Source organism: Molothrus aeneus, chromosome 3 (genome assembly GCF_037042795.1).
Source record: "Molothrus aeneus isolate 106 chromosome 3, BPBGC_Maene_1.0, whole genome shotgun sequence".
In the NCBI taxonomy this organism is placed as follows: Eukaryota; Metazoa; Chordata; class Aves; order Passeriformes; family Icteridae; genus Molothrus; species Molothrus aeneus.
This window is the reverse complement of record NC_089648.1, coordinates 93414870-93432853: the sequence shown is the minus strand read 5'-3', so window position 1 is coordinate 93432853 and position 17984 is coordinate 93414870. Positions and strand designations below refer to the sequence as shown.

General features: G+C 43.5%; 1 protein-coding gene across 1 annotated transcript in view; it reads right to left on the bottom strand.

Annotated features, from left to right (window-relative positions):
• COL12A1 (collagen type XII alpha 1 chain) overlaps positions 1 to 10305 on the bottom strand; it is a 99872-nt gene extending 89567 nt beyond the window's left edge. The window contains exons 1-3 of the mRNA XM_066547408.1: positions 10158 to 10305; positions 9891 to 9986; positions 7222 to 7329 (exon numbers count right to left, since the gene is read on the bottom strand). Of these exons, the coding sequence (XP_066403505.1) occupies positions 7222 to 7294 (73 nt within the window). The 5' untranslated portion in view covers positions 7295 to 7329; positions 9891 to 9986; positions 10158 to 10305. The remainder of the gene's footprint in view (positions 1 to 7221; positions 7330 to 9890; positions 9987 to 10157) is intronic.
• Positions 10306 to 17984: the final 7679 nt, after the last annotated feature.

Here is a 17984-nt window from a genome sequence, read left to right as displayed (position 1 = left end):
TATAGAGAACGGCAAAGAGGGCACCAGTGAACTGAACAAATGACTGCAAATAAAACTTGTAGGAGCTGATGACAGAAGTAACTGAACAGTACAGAAAGAAATAGTTTATATATGCTAATTTGCAGCATCATGCATACGTAAATGAAATGTTGATTATTGTTTTTTTAGCTTCCCACAATGGACAAAGCCTCCATGTACAAGGTTCATTACACAAAGACATTTAATAAATATTTTATAATGATATTCTCTTTTTAAAATTGTCATGCTTATTCATGCAGTATTTTACTGACTCACTGTCAGTGCATGGTAGGTGTATTATATATTATTGTTTAAATAGGTCTACAAAGTAAGATTAGATCCAGCCATACTTTCCTTAACTACTAGTGAGAGAGTTTTGCAGGCATTTTTAAAAGACAGATCTTCTGTTTCATAGAAGATCTCCATCATATGTCAGATTTCATATCAGATTTGAATATCATTTTAAAAGCAGATAAAGTAGTAAAGGCTAGAATGTTTAATTATGAAAAGACACTGTCCAATTACAAAAAGTAAAACTGAGCTAAAAATAGACATTTTTTTCCTTTTCATTTTCTGTAGTTTCCGACCAGAGGATAATATGGCTTTATAATGCTGATACAATAGATAACACTAGTACTGAAGTAAATGTTATTTTTCCTGTTGTCCATACACAGGCAGTGAGATTAGACCATTAACCTGCATGCACAGTTTATTCATCATTCAGTTTATGAGTATCACAATGCTAGAGATGGCAGGGTAGTTACTTAGTATCAAAATCATGCAACATGTGTTAATAGTAAAATACATTTAGATGATAAGAATATCATTATAAAATATTGTTTCAGTAGCAATGGCTCAGGACAAATTTAATGCAAAGGCAGAGACAACTGACCTGAGCATGCTTTTAAAAAAATTCAGTACATGGAAAAAGTAGCACCACCAACCTTGCAAGTAAATTGGCATGTTGCAGCAGAGACTTTAGGCTTTAACTGCTGAAGGACAGCAGCAGCCCAGCTTGTTGATATCCAAATGACCGGATTCCAGATAAACTGAAAAAGCTGACTGTGAGGAAAAGTCTTTAGCATTTTAAAGAATGTTTTTCCTTTTTATGAAAATTCAGATGTGGGTCTTGGCAGGTAACAAGAATAGTACATTGACATATGAGTGATGTATCCATTCATCCAGGTGATCATAAACAATGGTATTCAGGGGAATTTGAAGGTCCCCTTGTCCATCCCATGGTCAAGACAAGATTGGCCATCCTGTGTCATTCCCGACATGTTTTCCTCAGATCATTCTTAAAGACCTCCACTATTGTCAAGACTGACAGCTTCCCACAGAAATTGCTCCAAAACCTCACTGCCTTTATCATCATAGTTACTTCTGAAGCCTAATCCCCGCCTTCATTGCTGTACTTAAATCTATTCATTCTCAGCCTATGGCTGGCTTATCAAACTCAAGCCCTGAATACTTCTCCCATAGAAATCCAAAAAGGAATCTTTCTTGAGTGAAAAAAAAAGCTCTTTGGATCCAATGTCATCAAAATGTCTTCCAGATGTCCTGTGAGCTTTTGATACTCAAACAGAATCTCCAAAACATCCATGGACCTTCAAGGGGGTCAGATTTCACCCAAGTGAAACCAGCTGTGGGTGAAGACCAAACCATGGTCATATGACTGAGAGTAGTAAGCTGATCTGAAGTACAGAAAAATGTTTGGATGATAAAAACCTTATTGTGATAATAAAACAGGGCAACTGTTACTCCATCTCATTAAAATTCTTCTTCTAGAAGGGAATTCACCAGTGGAAAAATAATACATTTGCAATACTGAATCAAACCAGAGTCTAGGGAAAAAATGCCCCTTGTTGTAGTAGGAGTTTGCCCTTTTACAGGGACAAACCTTAAAATTTCACTCAACAAAATCTTATGTGTGAGTGCAGCTTAACTCCAGCAAGCAGTCTTGATGTCAGGCTACTTGCAGCAGTGAAGTTGCACCTATTCTTAGTGTAGTGACACTGCTGATCCTGTGTCCATCAAAATCCATGCCAAACTTCTCACTGACTTGTCAAGGTACAGGATCATGATCATAATGTGTCATGGTGTTGTAGTATTGCCTTCATACAGTGATCCAACTGTTGATGCACAGAAATGCATGGCTGCCCTACAGGTTTCCAGAGCAGCAAAAACATATCCTGCTGTACAACAATCATGTTTCCACAGCATTAATTTTGACCACTCTTAGAACTGTGTTATGATCATTTCCTTAACTGGATCTTCTATGTTATGCACCACAAAAGAAAAACAAAAGAAAAAATCAGACATAATGTACTTAAAACATTGTCAGTTCTTCTGTTACATAAGGATATAATTTCTGAAAAAAAAAAAAAAGAGGCAAAGCATCTTTCTCATGCTATGCAGGTCTTATATGTCTTATATTAGCTTGTATCACTTCACAGGAAATATAAAAAATTTACAGCTTTTTGCAGATAACACAATGTGATTGCTAGAGGATCCCAGTGAATACCTTAACAAGGCAGAAATAAAATGTAACTGCAATATCAAGTAATCTATATCTAGAATCAGATTTAGAAGTGATATAAGTTGGAAGTAGCTGCCATCCACAATCCCTTTGTGAAATGTAGTTTGTGATTCCATCACTTGAAAGGACACACTATAATTAGCATGTAAAATAATGTGTTAGCCCATGTTAAAATATCATACAATCTACAGAAGCTGAAGAGTAAGCTCAGCCTTACCATGCCAGTGATAAGGCCTCCTGAGGCTGGAAGGTGCCAGAACTCTTCATTTACTATTTTTTTCAGAAGTGGCATGAATTTGGTATCACTAACTAGATCATGACCCCAGTTAAGCTCCTCTGAAGCCTGCTTTGTCAATATGACTGGAATGACCTACAGCTTAGAAATGTAGTAAAGAGCAACTTCTAAAAAGAGCAGTTCTCAGACTTGTTAGGTATTCATTGCCAATCACAACACAGAAATTTTGCCACCTGTATCTTTGCATTTTTAAATTTTATATATGTTTATGAAACATCTTCAAATTTGAAGATGCAAAGCTCATAATGTACTTTAAAAATTTCATTTAAAACTATATACTTATACAAATAAAGACATACATATCTCGACTTAACCCATATATATATATATACACACATTGTATGTATGAATATTTACCAAATTTCACACCTGTGAGCATACACATGTATATGCATATGTATATACACTTATACATGCATGTATATTTTGCTTCTAATTAGCAGCAGGAAAAAGTATAGTCACGCTCATGTATATAAAAATTTCAATTTCACATGTCAATCTACATGGCTCTCTATTTAGGAACTTTGAAATCAGCAGCTTCTTTCTCAAAAGATATTGCCATCAAAAGATAATAAAATAATGGTTCTACCAACAAGTTTCAAAACTTCAAAAGTTTCAGCTATCTCAGATCACCTCTGAATTATTCAGTCAATGAAAAATAATGTTCTCAATACAGATTTTTTACAAGCCAAAAATTCTAATCCTTTGCAACTGCTACGCTGCAATTATTTGTCACTTACTATAGTGGTGTCTTGGTAACAGATTTTTCACCAGACAAACCTTTTTATGCACAACACAAAGGTTCCACTCCTGGATTAGTGATGCCCTCCTTCTCTACCTCCAGCCTAGAAAACAGACTTTTCTAGGTCTGAACCAATTCCTGGAAAACTGAAAAGTCAGCCCCTTCAGAAGCTCAGTTAGGCTACACAAAACCAACGATTTCCTCATTTCTTTCCTGTGCCTTTGAAAATCCCTCTGTATTAAGAAACATGATATGCTACAGAAGCCATGACAACATCACAGCAGTAACTGGAGGTTATAATTAATAGATTCTTCACATGTCAATGTACTTAACTATGACTAGAATAAGAGCCTTTGGCTCTTTGTGATCACAGATGAAAAAAATACTGTAACAGAAAGAAATTCTGACATGTGGACAGACATGGAATGCACTGGAGTATTGCTGTGCTGGACTAAAAAGGCACAAAACAACTTTAAGTATAAACAACTTTAAGTATGAAATATAGAATCACACATGGGGAGTTTAAGCTGGGAGAGAGATATCAGTAGGATTGCAAAATAAAACAAGAAGAATTTCACTGTAAAAGAAAAGCAAAAATGCTGAGCATGAAAATAGATTTGCTTCCTTGACCACCATAAACAAACAACTTCCCCAGTGAAATGAGTGCATTTAGACTAAATGTGGGCTTTCCCCCCTCTACTCCTACAGTGACTGCCCAACCAGAAACTCCTGTTCTGCTGTACCTCTGTAGAAAAGCTCTAAAGCTCTAAAGCTATTACTGCAGCTCACTTACTGCTCATTGACAAGAGCAGCACAGCTCTCACAAAGACCTCAGAGCAGCTGTGATGCTGATTAAGAGACAGTTTCATACTGGAAAGTTCATGAATCTATGGACAGCAGCATCAGATAAATACCAGATCTCCTCCCAGGGGAGACTGAAAAATGAAAGCTGAAGGAGGGCAGAAAATAAAACTAAGCTTTTTCTTTCCTCTGCTCTCACCCCATCTTTCCACATCATATCAAGAATCTTCATCACATTAAATGGCTCTCTCCCTTATTGTCCTCTCACTTTTTCATCCCATCAAGTGTCTACCCACACCTTTGGGAAAGAAATTTTAAAATGCATGTCCTGTGAATGGTACGTGGAGAGTCAAAAAGAACGAAGAAAAGAGATACAGGACTGACTGACTGGTGGGGGAGGATAGCTTTGGCACAAAGTGATCTGAAATTTGGAAAAATAAGACCAAGGGACAAATGTTCAGGGGAAAAAGTCGGTTCAGCAAACAGGATCTAAGATGCAATTACACCAAAATAAAGTAAATACATAAGTAAGGAAATAACTTGCTAAAGTAAGTAAGATGCAATTTACAAAATTATGCAAACTTGCAGCACAAAATTAAAACAGTGCAGAAGAATGATCAGTACAGTGCAAACAAAAGCCCCACTGTAAAAATCTCTACAAAAGCAGTTCCCACCACAGCAAGTTCTTCGGCACTCCTAGTTTTTAACTTTCATTTTCAGCACCACTATTTCTCACTCCATTTTCAGCACCACAATTTTTCACCCCACACTTCCCTGCTCTTACTTCAAAACTCTGGAGCTAGGAAAATTTTCTCATAGAAACATGATCACTGTAAACTAAGTATTTTATTTATCAAACATTTCTGAGTGCAAAGTAATGTAAGTTCTGTCCAAGAGCCCTCTACAACTCTCAAGATCAGGTTTTTTCCACTCTTTTGCTTGGCAATAGTGCATCCTCCAACATCTAATCAAGGTCATCCAGCTAATGTGTCAAGATTCACTGTTACAACTCTGCTGCTCCAAATACATTTTTGTAGCTTGCTTTAAAAGTACTGAAGCTATGGCTGGTTTAGTCTACACTATAGCTAAATAAAACATCTTCACTTATGTTCTGAAATAACATACTCCACACATGTAAATCGTAGTGCAGGACAACAGCAACATTAGTACAGCTCTAAGTGAGATCCCTTCTAAGATGGATAAGAATGCACAAACATATCCACTCCCTTCCTCCATCAAAAAATGTACACTTTCTCTGCTTTCTCTGGCACAGCAGTCCTGCGTTTCAAATGCAACTCTGAAATGACTTCAAATGACCTTTTTCGGTTCCTTTGCCAACAGCAACACAGCACGAGAGAAAGGCAGTGGACTGATTCTCTCCTAGAGTGACCAGATGTTGCACTACTGTCAAAAATGCCATCTTCTTCCCAGAAAGCCAGTGTATTTTACATCTGCAAGCCCCAAGCGAGCACTATTACTACTGCTTGGGGTGCAAACACCACAGAGGCATCTCTGACAGCCCATGCTTTTAGAAGAGATCAGCCAAGGTGACCAGGTCCAGACAAGGGAGCTTGGGGCAAGCCATGATCAGGAAATTTGTTTTAGTTCAAGACAGAAAGAGAAGGAAGACAAAAAAAAAAAAAAAAAAAAAAAAGGAATTATCAGTTGCTGGCTTCTGGTTTTTTCCAGTAAATCCAGGAGAGTTCACACCTATGATGGAGTCAGGTCCCAGAGGTCAGATCAAGTCATTTCAGTGCAGAACATTGCGCCTTTTCATTTCCCCTGGAATCCACTGCTGGCAGAAATGCCATGACTATGACCCAAAAGCCAAGCAGCTCACACTGAGGGCACAGGACACAGCTGCTGTTAATCCACTGGGGACACTGGGGAGCAAAGGCCGGGCCAGGCCATGTTGAGCCATGCTGTGACAAGTGTGGCAGTGAAGATGTGTCTCCCCAGGTCTTCAGCTGGAGGCAGGATGCTGCCAGGGCTGACAGGGGCCTCCAGAGAGACTGCGCTGAGGAGGAAGAGGAGGAGGAAAAGGAAAGCCTTTATGGAGGTGACAGTACCACCTGCATGCCAGAGCCTTGGAGCCCCGGCTGCCACAGCAAGGCCTGGCCCAGCCTTCCCTTCAGCGGTGCCCATGACACATGTCACAGCGCTGGCAGCACTTCTCCAGGCGTGTTCCCTGGATCAGACCCAGCACAGAAGCTGAGGTGTCCCTGAGGGAGGGTCCGGCCACCCCGAGGCTCAGCCGGGGGTCGCCCCGCCGAGCAGGGGAGGCCGATGCACCGGCAGGCCGGTGGGGCAGGGGCGAGGCGTCCGGCCAGACACAACACACAGGCGCAGAGAGCCAGACTCTGTTGGAGCATTTTATTTCAAAGCTGCAGGTTGTTGAGTAGTAGGTTTTCCGTTTCCTCTCTCAACATTACTAAAAGAGGCCAGAGACCAGCCCTTCTTGGTCCATCCTGGGGGCAGAGCCATGTCCCTGGCCACGCCGGGCTGCCCGCCAGTGGCAAAGGGCTCCTCGGGCCCTGCGCCCGGGTGGCCACACCGGCTGGCCCAGGTCCTGCCTGTGGGGTGGTGCGGACAGCACACCAGAGGGACAGAGAGAGGGAGCTACGGTCCGGCCCACTAGCCGGGAGAAACAGAACACAGAAGGAGCTGGGCAAGGAAGGAGAGGCGTTTCTCTGAAGGAGAGAAAGAAAGAAGGTGAAGTATTCACACTCAAAAACAGAGAGGGAGAGAGCCAGTAGCTCAAGGCTGATTGGGAGGTTTGCTGGTCAGCAGGGCACCAGGGCAAGAGGGCAGGGAGGAGAAGGTTACCTTCAGCCTCGATGGAGGAGAGGAGGGTGGCTGCGCACAGAGCAGCGACTGCCGAGCACAGCGCTGTCTTCATTTCTGCCCTTTCAGATCACAACAACATGAATGAATCTGCAATGATGAGGAAGGGAGGAAGGGGGAGAAACGAGAAGGAAATGATACATGTGGATTAAAGGATTGCGTGGGTGTATTCATGAAACATAAAAAAGACAAACCGTGGATTTCACTTTGTTCCCTTATCCCCAGCCCCCACCCACGGGACCAGGTTGAAACCTCTAGACTTGAAAGCTGTCCAAGACCATGAAAGATCTGTATGACTAACTGGAGAGTCTCGTCTCGCTATAATGTGCCTTTTGTTGCTGAACCCTTTCCAATCACAGTAAGCACATGAAGCTTTAACCCCGTTAGGGTTAATTTGATCAGAGAAGCGCAGTGATGAACTGTGCCTCCGCACAGGCAGCAGCCAGAAGGGAGCTCCATGACTTCATCGCTGAATGTGATGATAGCTAATTCAGAGGTCATTCCTGCTTTGGATCAACTAAATGTCTCTTTCAGCTGGGGATTTTAATCGGCTCCTTTTTCATAACTGTTGAACCACTTAGTTAGCTTTGTTTTACTGGTCTCAAGGCAGTATGGAAACTGTAATAAAACTTTTTTGAGGGGTTCTGCCTACAATTGCACTATTCTTCATTTCTTGAAAGTCTGAAATAGGTTATACAGAAGTGTGTGTAACACACATCTGAAATTTGACACGTCTGTCTAGCCATGATGTTTCAACATCTGATAATTCATTTACATGTCCTGAGAGAAAATATATTTAAAATACACTATATAAAGCTGACAGGCATAAGAGTCACACCAACTGCTGGTTGTCTAGCAAAAGAAGTGGGATTAGGCCAAGTTAGTGGCTCCTAATTGCAAACAGGCATACTTTCATTACTATATGCTCTAATTCATGTAAAATTACTGCCAATTACCCTAGCAAAACTTTCCAAATTATTTCCTTGTCTAAGTAAATTCTAATATGAATCTACACATGCATGTAAGTGTTTCTATAGTTTCAGATTTTCTATCTCAAGAAGTAGGAGGGTGGCAATTTGTATGAATAAAGTCATACATGCATCATATATCATAATTAGACCGGGGGAAAGAGAATTCCAAAAGCAATTAGGCAACAGATTTTATCAGGAATGTTTCAAGAGCAAAACAAAAGAAGAAAACATAAATCATTAGTCTGCAGAAACGACTGAAAGGGAAAACAATATTCTTCTACCATCTAAAGAACTACCCCGCAAGACACATTTGGTGGGAAGATGCTATGGAGATCCAGGAACTTCCCAGTTACTGACTCTGAGCTTAATAGGCTTCATTTGAGCAGCTGTATATACTTGCCTTAGCCAAACGCCTTGACTGCACACAAAAATACCAAAAGCTCAACAAAAATCTAAGTAAAGGTTTCAGTCTAATGGCAGTTCCAATGGCTAAACAGAAGAGTAATATTGACCATAATGACACTAACACAAGAAAGGCCAAGGTTAGTATTAAAATGCTCTGAAAGCTCCAAAATCTTATCACTGTTCTGCGTGGGAAACAGCTGCCCCTGGGCAAATTGTACAGCATCCTGCAGTGAGTTTAAAGATCGCCTAAATTCAACGCTAAAGGACATTTTGTCCTGATAATCTCGTGCGAGCTTTGACTGCCATCTTTTGATCATTTTGAAAAGCAACAGAAATTAATCATCTCACAAAGGCATCTAGGAATTCCCCGCTGCTGCAGGTCTTCCATTCCTTATACACGTTTTTATTTCATGAAATACACCACCTCAGCCAAAGCATTCACTTGCTAACCTAAAAACACTGTTTCCTTCTCACGAATTTAGGTGTGTGAAAGAAACCCTGGAGGTGGCAGAGGACACCTCCAGGCTCAGCAGGGACACAGAAGACTTTGTGTCAGAACTAAAGGTTTTCTCATTGATCTTTAGAGACCACTTAGAAAAAAGTCAAACCCGAGCTTTCACACTGCCAATCCTATCTCAGGCTAATTCATCCTACAAAAGCTTAGCCAAAGCATTTCTAAACCACACAATGCATGACATTTAACACTTTCAAGAAGAAAAAATTAACGTAAACAGAAAAAGAAAAAAAAACCGCAGGAAAAGCCTATCAAAGATATAAAAAACTGGAAGCAGGACAAAGCATCACCGGCAGCTGCACACACAAGGGAGGGAAGCGAGAGCTCCTGCCAAAGCCGCAGCGGTAGCGTGCCTGCAGGCGCCCTGGGCGCTGACAGCAGGCTCCGCCTGGAGCCTCCGGCCACCCTGAGCCTCCGTCTCCGGGACACCACCGCCCCTGCCCGCCTTTCTGCCCAGGCACTCGTCCGCGGGCAGCGCTCGGGGCCGGCGTCCCGCCGGGCATCCCCGCGCCTTTCCCGGGCTGACAGCCAGCAGCCCCGGGGCGCTCTGCCCTGAGCCTCTCGGCCCGCCCGGCCGCAGCCTGCAGCCGGCTCTGGCATGCCCAACGCGCGCGCACACGCTCCCTCCTAATCCCGCGCCAGCTTCCAGCCCGAGGTGCGCTGGAAGGGGCTGCGTGCGGGGTGCGTGCGGACAGAGCGGGACGCGGGGGTCGGCGGGCAGGGGACCCCACTCCTGCGCGGGCACACACACACACACAGACCTTCCGGGGTGGCCGCAGGGTGCCGGGGTCGGTGACGGGACAGCTCCTTCGGCGATGGCTCTGGTGGTGCCCGCAGCGGAGCCGCGGCCGTCGGACCTGGATAAAAGGAGGAGGATAAAGGATGAAGCTCCGGGGGCACCTTGTGGAGGGAGCAGCAAGTAGCAGCAGCGGCGAATGAGGAGCAGCAGCAGCGGCAACACCGAGCGCAGAGGAGGCGTCTCGATTACTGTAGCTCCCGATGCGAGGGGTCTGTCTGGGAAGACTTGCCTTCTCCAAGTGGGAAGAGCCTCTTCTCAATCTGCTACTTAATAGAGGGCTGTTCCCAACTCTCAATTTACCCTCGTAAGCGGTTACGAAACTTCAGGGAAGGTGGACTGCTGCCACCGGGTGATATATGCGCTGCTGTGCTCCAGCAAGGAAGGGGATCCACTTCTGGAAACTGGCGCATACCTCCGCGCATTCCTGCGGCATGAGACGGGAGCCGCGGCGGCAGCGCGCCCGGAGGCAGGGGCCCGGCCCGCCGCCCCCTCCCTCCCTCCCTCCCCCCCCTAGGCTTCCCAAACGGGGAGGACACGGGAGGGCAGTGGAAAAATTGAGTCTCCGGGCAGGCTTCGACGGACGGCGGCGCGGAGGGTGTCCCCGGGCGGGGGGTTCCACGCAGCCCCCGCCGCCCCCGGGGAGGACCCGAGGCTGGGCTGATCCCTGGCACAATCTTCTTGCAAAGGAGTGCGGGGACTCCCAGGAGCCTTGAGGGCAAAGGTGATAATAATCATTGTGTCACGGTTCGGGTGTGTCTAGCCTCAACCGTATGCAGCCATACATACATTAAACCTGCATTAAATACACACTCCCCCCGAGAGCCCTCCGCCTGCGGCGGGGCGGGTACGGTTCCCCGGGCTGAGGGACGGGGAGCACGGCCGCACCGGCCGTCCCTCGGACCCCGCGGAAAATCCGCGCCCGTAGCCCACGTCTGAAATTCTGTGCCTTCAGGAACTTCACCTTCCAAAATCGGATAATCCTCTGGGGGACGGGCTCCGCGAGGGTCCCCCATCACTCGTTCTCGGGAGCCTCCCCGGGTCACCCGACGTGTTCCGGCTCTGCAGCACGCCGTGCCAGAGAGTGACACGGCAAAATAGCCGGGCCCTTCTCTGCCCGAGCGCCCAGACAGAGCATCCCGGGGGGCCCCGCGCCAGCAGCGGGGCTGCTCCCACACCCATGGGGAATGGCATCCCCGGTAACGCTCGCGGTCCTCCGGGACCCCTTCGGGCTAAAATACGGGATGTCATCGTCCCCTCGGAGCGGGTGCGCAAACTCGGGACGCGGAACAGAGATGAGCGAGGAGCAGGGGTAAACAGGGAGGTGGGAAAGCTGGGGGTTTCTCCCGGCCGCAGCCCCGCTCGTCCCGGAGCCCCAGCGCCGCGGGCCCGCCGCACCGCGGCCATCCGTGGTGCCGGAGCGCCCCCCGGTGGCGGCGCCGGGCAGCAGCGGCGACCGACGGACCGACCGTCCGTCTGTCCGCCTGCCGAGGCTGCCGCTGGGCCCCGGGGCGACCGCTGTGGGGACCACATGGAAAACAGGGCCGGGAAGGGCGGAGAGATGGGGCCATGCCTCAGCGCAGAGCTTGGGAGCCCCGCTCGGAGCGGCCGGGGGCATTCCGGGCCGCACTGGGTCCCTTTCGGCTCCGTGCACGACGTGACTGCGGAGTCATCGCGGGGGCTCCAGCCGGGGTGGAAGTGACCGATAGCGGAGGTTAATGTTTTATCAGAGGTCCGTTCCTGGGCACTTTTCCGCAGGACTGGGAGATCAAGGACCTGTCGGCAGGACTTGTGTCTCCTGAGCTTCATTTCTGCAACAGACCTGTTATCTACACAAGAACCAAAATGTTGAAAAGAAAGTGATAACCAGAAGACATGCCCTGACATTTCCAGACACTTTGGAAGCGAGTCAGCTGTCTTTGGGACACGGCACAGTTTCAGCTGTCTGGTATTGATAGAATGCACTTTCCGAAAGCAACATCTCCTGCACTGATAAAACTCTTGACCTATTAAACCCCCTTGCCCAGCTGTTGAGTTGGATTTTCTCTTTTGGCATCATTTTGGCATGGGGAACTGGATTTCTTCCTATCCAGGTCTGACACGGAAAAGCAATATTTCTAAGTAATAATACATTTTAAAATTTTTAGTTCCCTGAATGAACACACCAAGAACATGAGTATAAATGTGGTGTGGAAAATAGTTTCTTAAGAATGGACATCAGGGATTACAATGAAATATCCTTCCACAGGAAGTGAATTAATGCAAATGAGGTATTTTTATCACTTGTGCACTACAACGATATTTTTTTACAATATACTGAGGATTTTTTTCATCATAGGATAACCAAGATTTTATGTTAATAGTTAAAAACAATTAATGCAAAAATGAGGCTGGAAGAAAATATGCATTGTTCTATGTAAAAGTTAAATCACCCAGAAATATTGTTTAAATAATTTGGTGCATTGCTACAATTGGATTTACATTAGTGGAGGCCTTGAAAGCAAGGGGTCTCTCAGGTCTGCAAGGATCTCACGCACTCCCCCTCACAGACCTAGATGCTGCTGAGGGGAGTATCTTCCCTTCTTCTCAGCTGACCAGAGTTGCTTAATTTCTTTGTATAAAATAAGATTCAAAGCTGGCAAGAGCAAACAATTAATTGATTCCAAGGGCAGCAGGATTTTGTTCTTATCCTTAACTCCTTATTCTAACTCTTCTAACCATGATTCTCCTGAGATCATTTACGTGCAAAATACACCATCAAATTGCATTTAGAGTGTGTGCTTCCATAGATCACAGTAATTAAATTGGTTGTTTTCAATCAGCACTGTTGCTATGTACATTCATAGTCTGAGTATATAGTATGTGATGTAGAAGGCATTTCTGAAATGCATAAACATTTACTAACATTCTCCTGTCTGCTTGTTTCTTAGACAAGTTTTAAACACATTAAGACCATTGCACTCCAATTCCACAATTTTCTAATCTGAACATACTGAAACAATAGCAGATTTAAATACAAAAATCACATTTAAATTCATATTTATACTTTTAATAATATTTTCCATTTCTGGTGTAGGTGTGTAATAGTAATGTTGAAGGTAGCCAGAGGCATTTCTAAGAAATTTTGAAATGTTTTGGATCTAGAGTAATTCAGAAAACTTTGTCTTTCTGACACCTCTTTTTTTTTTTTTTTTTTTTTGTTCTCTCAAACTGCATTGCCAGGGCATAATAAAACAGTATATTCTGTATTTCAGCACTGTAAACCTTAAATATCATTTCCATGTGGCTATCACACTAGATTTGGCCTCTGTATTGTCTTGACAGTTAATTGCATCTGCTTTACATATGAATATGGTAAATGTGTTATTCATATATATATATATATGCATTTAAGATGCATTTAAGTATATGTCTTGCACAGAGGAAGAATAAAAAAAAAGTGTCAGCTCTTTGAACATCAAACAATATATAGATTAAGCATTAAGTATATTTGTACAAGCAAAATTGTGCTGCTGCCAGTGACTTGCAGTCAGTACAGTACATCTGCCCAGGAAGAACTTTGCTGTCAGTCTATCACTGCATCTATCACTACAGTGCATCTAAATTAAACACTGTCTTAGTACAGTCATTTAAGAGGCCCATTTATTCCTGACTGCACAATGGACAGCCTTTCCAGTATATGTTCTATTCCCTATTAAATCAGTCATAAGACTAATATTGCACAGGATTATATCTGCACTCATAAAATGCAGAAGGACAAAACACATTTAACAGCTTCCACCAGGCTCTTCCTTATATGAGAGATTTCCAGTCAATGGCAGGAGAAAAACTCAGTCTGGTGTTTATTTATTTGGATAAGTTCATTTCAGAGCTGGAATTCAGAGAGCAGAACTAGTCTGACCTCTCATAACGAGGATTGGCTTCTTATATTAGCAGTGTTCAGAGAGGATTTCTTCTATCTGAAATCTGCTCATTCAATGGAACAACTACAGAAGCAGCATCCCTGGAAAGTGTGACAGCCATGAAATAATTATCTGCCTTACCAGGTATGTTTTCCTTAGCAACTATTTATTTCTCTAATTTGTGTAACTGGTTTTTTCCCATCATGTAATGTTGTGAAAGTTAATTATTGTGGCTCCAGATAAGTAGAACTGGAAAAGCAAATAAATCTTTCAAAAGCAGAGTTATAAATAGAAAGAGGCTGGTATTTAGTGGAGTTTGTGAGTCTGAGAAAGTCCAGTTAATTTGTAGGCAGTCATTTTTTAAAAAATATAGATCTTTAATACTAAAATTGGAAAAAATAGATGCAACAATCTTATAGTCCCTTACATATTCACAAACACACTTTATATTGTAACATTTCTAAATAAAGTTGCTTTTTTTCAAAGAAGCTGGTTCATTATTTCATGACAGAGTCCTAATCTATTCAGGAAGCATTCCTCTATGAAACCAGTACAAATCTTGCTTGATTAAAGAGGACAAGAAAATAAATTGAGGACCGTGACTCTGTATATTTTTCAGGTATCACTGTATGTTTTAATGTAATTGTTCCTGTCACAGCAATGGACTGGCCACAAAGAATTGTGAAGGCAGATCTAAGCATTCATCTTCACGTAGCTGAGGGTTTCTTGGTGAAACAATAATTCACTGAGAAAACCCATAATTTTAAAAATTTAAAATATTTTTAGAAATCACTAGCCACTAGCTGCTACTTGTAGAACATTGTAGTACAGTGCTCACTGAGTACCTAATTGGATTCAACATCTGCTGAAGGGTTAATAGCCATGGGTTTCCCTATATTTGGTAGGATTTCAACTATTGCAAAGTAATTTCTTCCTATGAAGAAGCTCTCGATATTAATCGGCAACAAATGCTGAAATGGCACAGTGCCAAGCTCTGAATAGGAACATTTTGCTAATTCTTCTTAGTACTTCTATATATGAAAAAAATCAGAATCTATTGGGACAGCAGGGTCTGTGGCAGGTAGTCTTACAGAGAAGATAAGCTTATGTCTGAATGTAAAGTATTCAAAGCTGCTGAAAGTTCAGGTTGCATTAGCTAATGAGTGACCTGATCCTTTTCTTACAGACAGTGGAATAATTAATGATGGGAGGGAATTTTAAGACTCAATACCTTGTCACCAGGCTGACTGCTGATGCTGGCCTTCTCTCCCCCACAGACACAAATGGCACTGAGGATGTGGTGATTCCTCTGAGTGAAGAGCAGGTTGGAGGAAAGCTGTCAAGGGGGAATAATCAGCTGCTGCTGCACTCTATCCCAATACGTATCTTTCCAAGAAGGTTTAGAGGATGTAAATGTCAAGCCCAAATCCTCAGTTCAGCAGGACAAATATTCAAAACTTCAAGCATTCTGACAAGTGAATCTGATGTGAATGCACTGAACCATAGTAAATGAGGCTGGAAAAGATCCCTAGAAGCCATTTAGCTCATGACCTGTTATTTCAAGTACCCCAGGACTTCAAAGAGAAATTCTCCATACCATACTTAGTACTAACAACATACTTTGGGGAGCTGTTTTGTACCAGCTGACAATAGATAATAACTTGTTTTAGGTGAGTTGCGAGTTGTCCAGAATTATAACTATGAGCACAGCCATCAGAAATAAAAATACAACTACACCAGAGAAGTCTGTATCTTTGGATCGGAGAATCATAAAATGGTAGGGGTTAGAAAGAACCAAAAGTATCATCAAGTTCCAACCCTTTGGATTCCACAAAAATAGCCTTGGTTTATTGTGAAAAATTTCTTGCTTGCAATTGCTTGCTGGCATGTCTGCAAACCCTCAGGGAGCAAAGAAGCCAGACTGGGAAAATCCTTGTATGTGACTGTCAGAGGTACAGATCCCACCAGTCTTGCTAAAACCCCTTTTACTGTTACAGTATGTCTGCATATGAAGTCACGTAATTTTTTTGACCATTTCTAAACTTTGTGGGAGGTGGACTCCATGGTCACCACCATCTCTGCTCCCCACTCCCCCCAGCTTCTCAGTCTGAGTGCCTTCATATTCAAACTAGCAGACTGTGGCATTCATCACAGTTTCTTCCTCTGCAAAAGAAAGAGCACCAGAGGCAAAACTTGGGCTAGGACACATCTAGGGAATGCACCAGCCCCAAGGAGCTGGATAGCCTAAATTATATATACTTTCCTGGGACATACCATCTGGGGATCTCATCTGCATGTCACCTATCACAGATATTGATGGACACTTGGACACTTTGAGGGTTTGTGGAAAAAAGAGTCAGGCAAGAGTTTAGCTCAAAGGCATTGAAAACACAGCCTAGGTATCACCTGTCACAATATTTATGAACTCCACATAAGCCAGCTTTGAAAAAGAAACCTGTTTCTTTTGCAAAAGTCTTAATTGGCAAGTGACTAAGGAGGAAAATACATGGACCAAAACAATGCAGATCTAAATCATTATTTCTTAGTGCAGCCTTGTGGCTGCTGCTTCCCAATATGTTGAATATGGACAGCTCCAAATACCAGAACACAAGATTTATTTTGACTATAAATAGACATTGGCCTGTGCTTCAGTATCAGAAGCACTCTATTGTGTAAACAGTAAACTATTGGCTTTTGTTTCTACTTTTAAAGGTTACTTGAAAGCTTCCATGTACTCTTTGCTGACAGCCTTTTTCACCTGTTGGAGTTGAGTCTCTCACTTGCATATCAACACCTCTACAGCCTGCTGAGAGGCTTCACTTGAAGCTGTTAAAATGTCTCCTCTCATATGCCCTTTCCTCCGATCTCTTGGATGCTCTCCAGCTGGCCTCGCTACTCTGTTAGCTTTTAGTCAGCCCAGTTTAGTGCACATGTCTTGGGTTTGGCATTGTTTTGATTTCTGCATGTATTTTTTATCCAGAGAAATGTGTTTGCTACTAGCTCCAATGTCTCTTATTTGTTTAACAAAAATAATAAATAAAAAAATAAATAAATTTATCTGCTTAGGATTTTTAAACAAATAGGCTTTTGACAAATCTGACTTGTTGCTCCTTTATCCTCTGCCCAGTGCCCTTTGAAATGTATTTAGGGGATTTCCTGTTTAAAGCATATCATAATATGGGGCTTTACCACATCATTATCTTCTTCCCCAGCTAAGAACAGCTGCTGCAAGATGAGATCCCTTTATGCCAGGAGTAGCTGTCAGGACTTTATTTTCTAATAAAAACTCTGGAGTCTGCTTCTCTAACTTCCAGAGTGGTTGAGGAGGCAAGCAGAGGACGTGTACTCCTTGACATTGGCCCCACCATCGCAGCTTTGCCCTTTAGGAACATTGGCTGTGCCCACTGCTCTGTCCTGCATGGCCACCTCAGATGGCATTTGGCTCTGGGTTATGGTACATTATGTGCCTGCACATGAGCCTAGCATCTAAACTTCTGCAGTGGCTGAAGAAGCCCTGAGTTACTGAACTCGGCAGTGCCTGAGCAGTTTGGCCACCCACCATCCATGGGTCTTGGATCAGTTGCTATCACAGTGGGCTCTGGAGCCATCTGAGTGTTCTGCAGCATCAGAGATCTCTTGTGGAGCTGCCAGCTACAGACAAGGACCCACATATGCTGACACATTTCAAACTGTTCAGGACCACCCAGGAGGCAGAGGCAAGCTCCCAGTGATGTTTTGAGTGTTACAGGCCTCCTGATAGTTCCCCTTTGGTGTAAAGCAAGTGTATGAGTCTCCTGCAGGTCCTCTGTTGTATTTGCCAGCCCCAAGCAAATGCCTCAGGTATAACTTGAAACGGTGTTGGGCACTCCAGTTGAGGCATTGAATCAAAAACTTTTTCCATCTCTGGTACTTTAGTCAGTGAAGTCTTCTGCTGATACAAAGCTTTGTAGTCTACTCATGTAAATATCTATTTACCAGGAACCAGAATAAGATCAGTAAATGGGCTTGGAGCTGATCAAAAGGTGTGATTTTCAGGTCCTATTAATCTGGTTTTCTGCTTTTGGATCTCAGGCCCAAACAGAGAGGTACAGATTGAGACAGAGATTCCTGCCTAACTCTGAAAAATGCATCATATACAGACCAGCCATAGTGTTGAG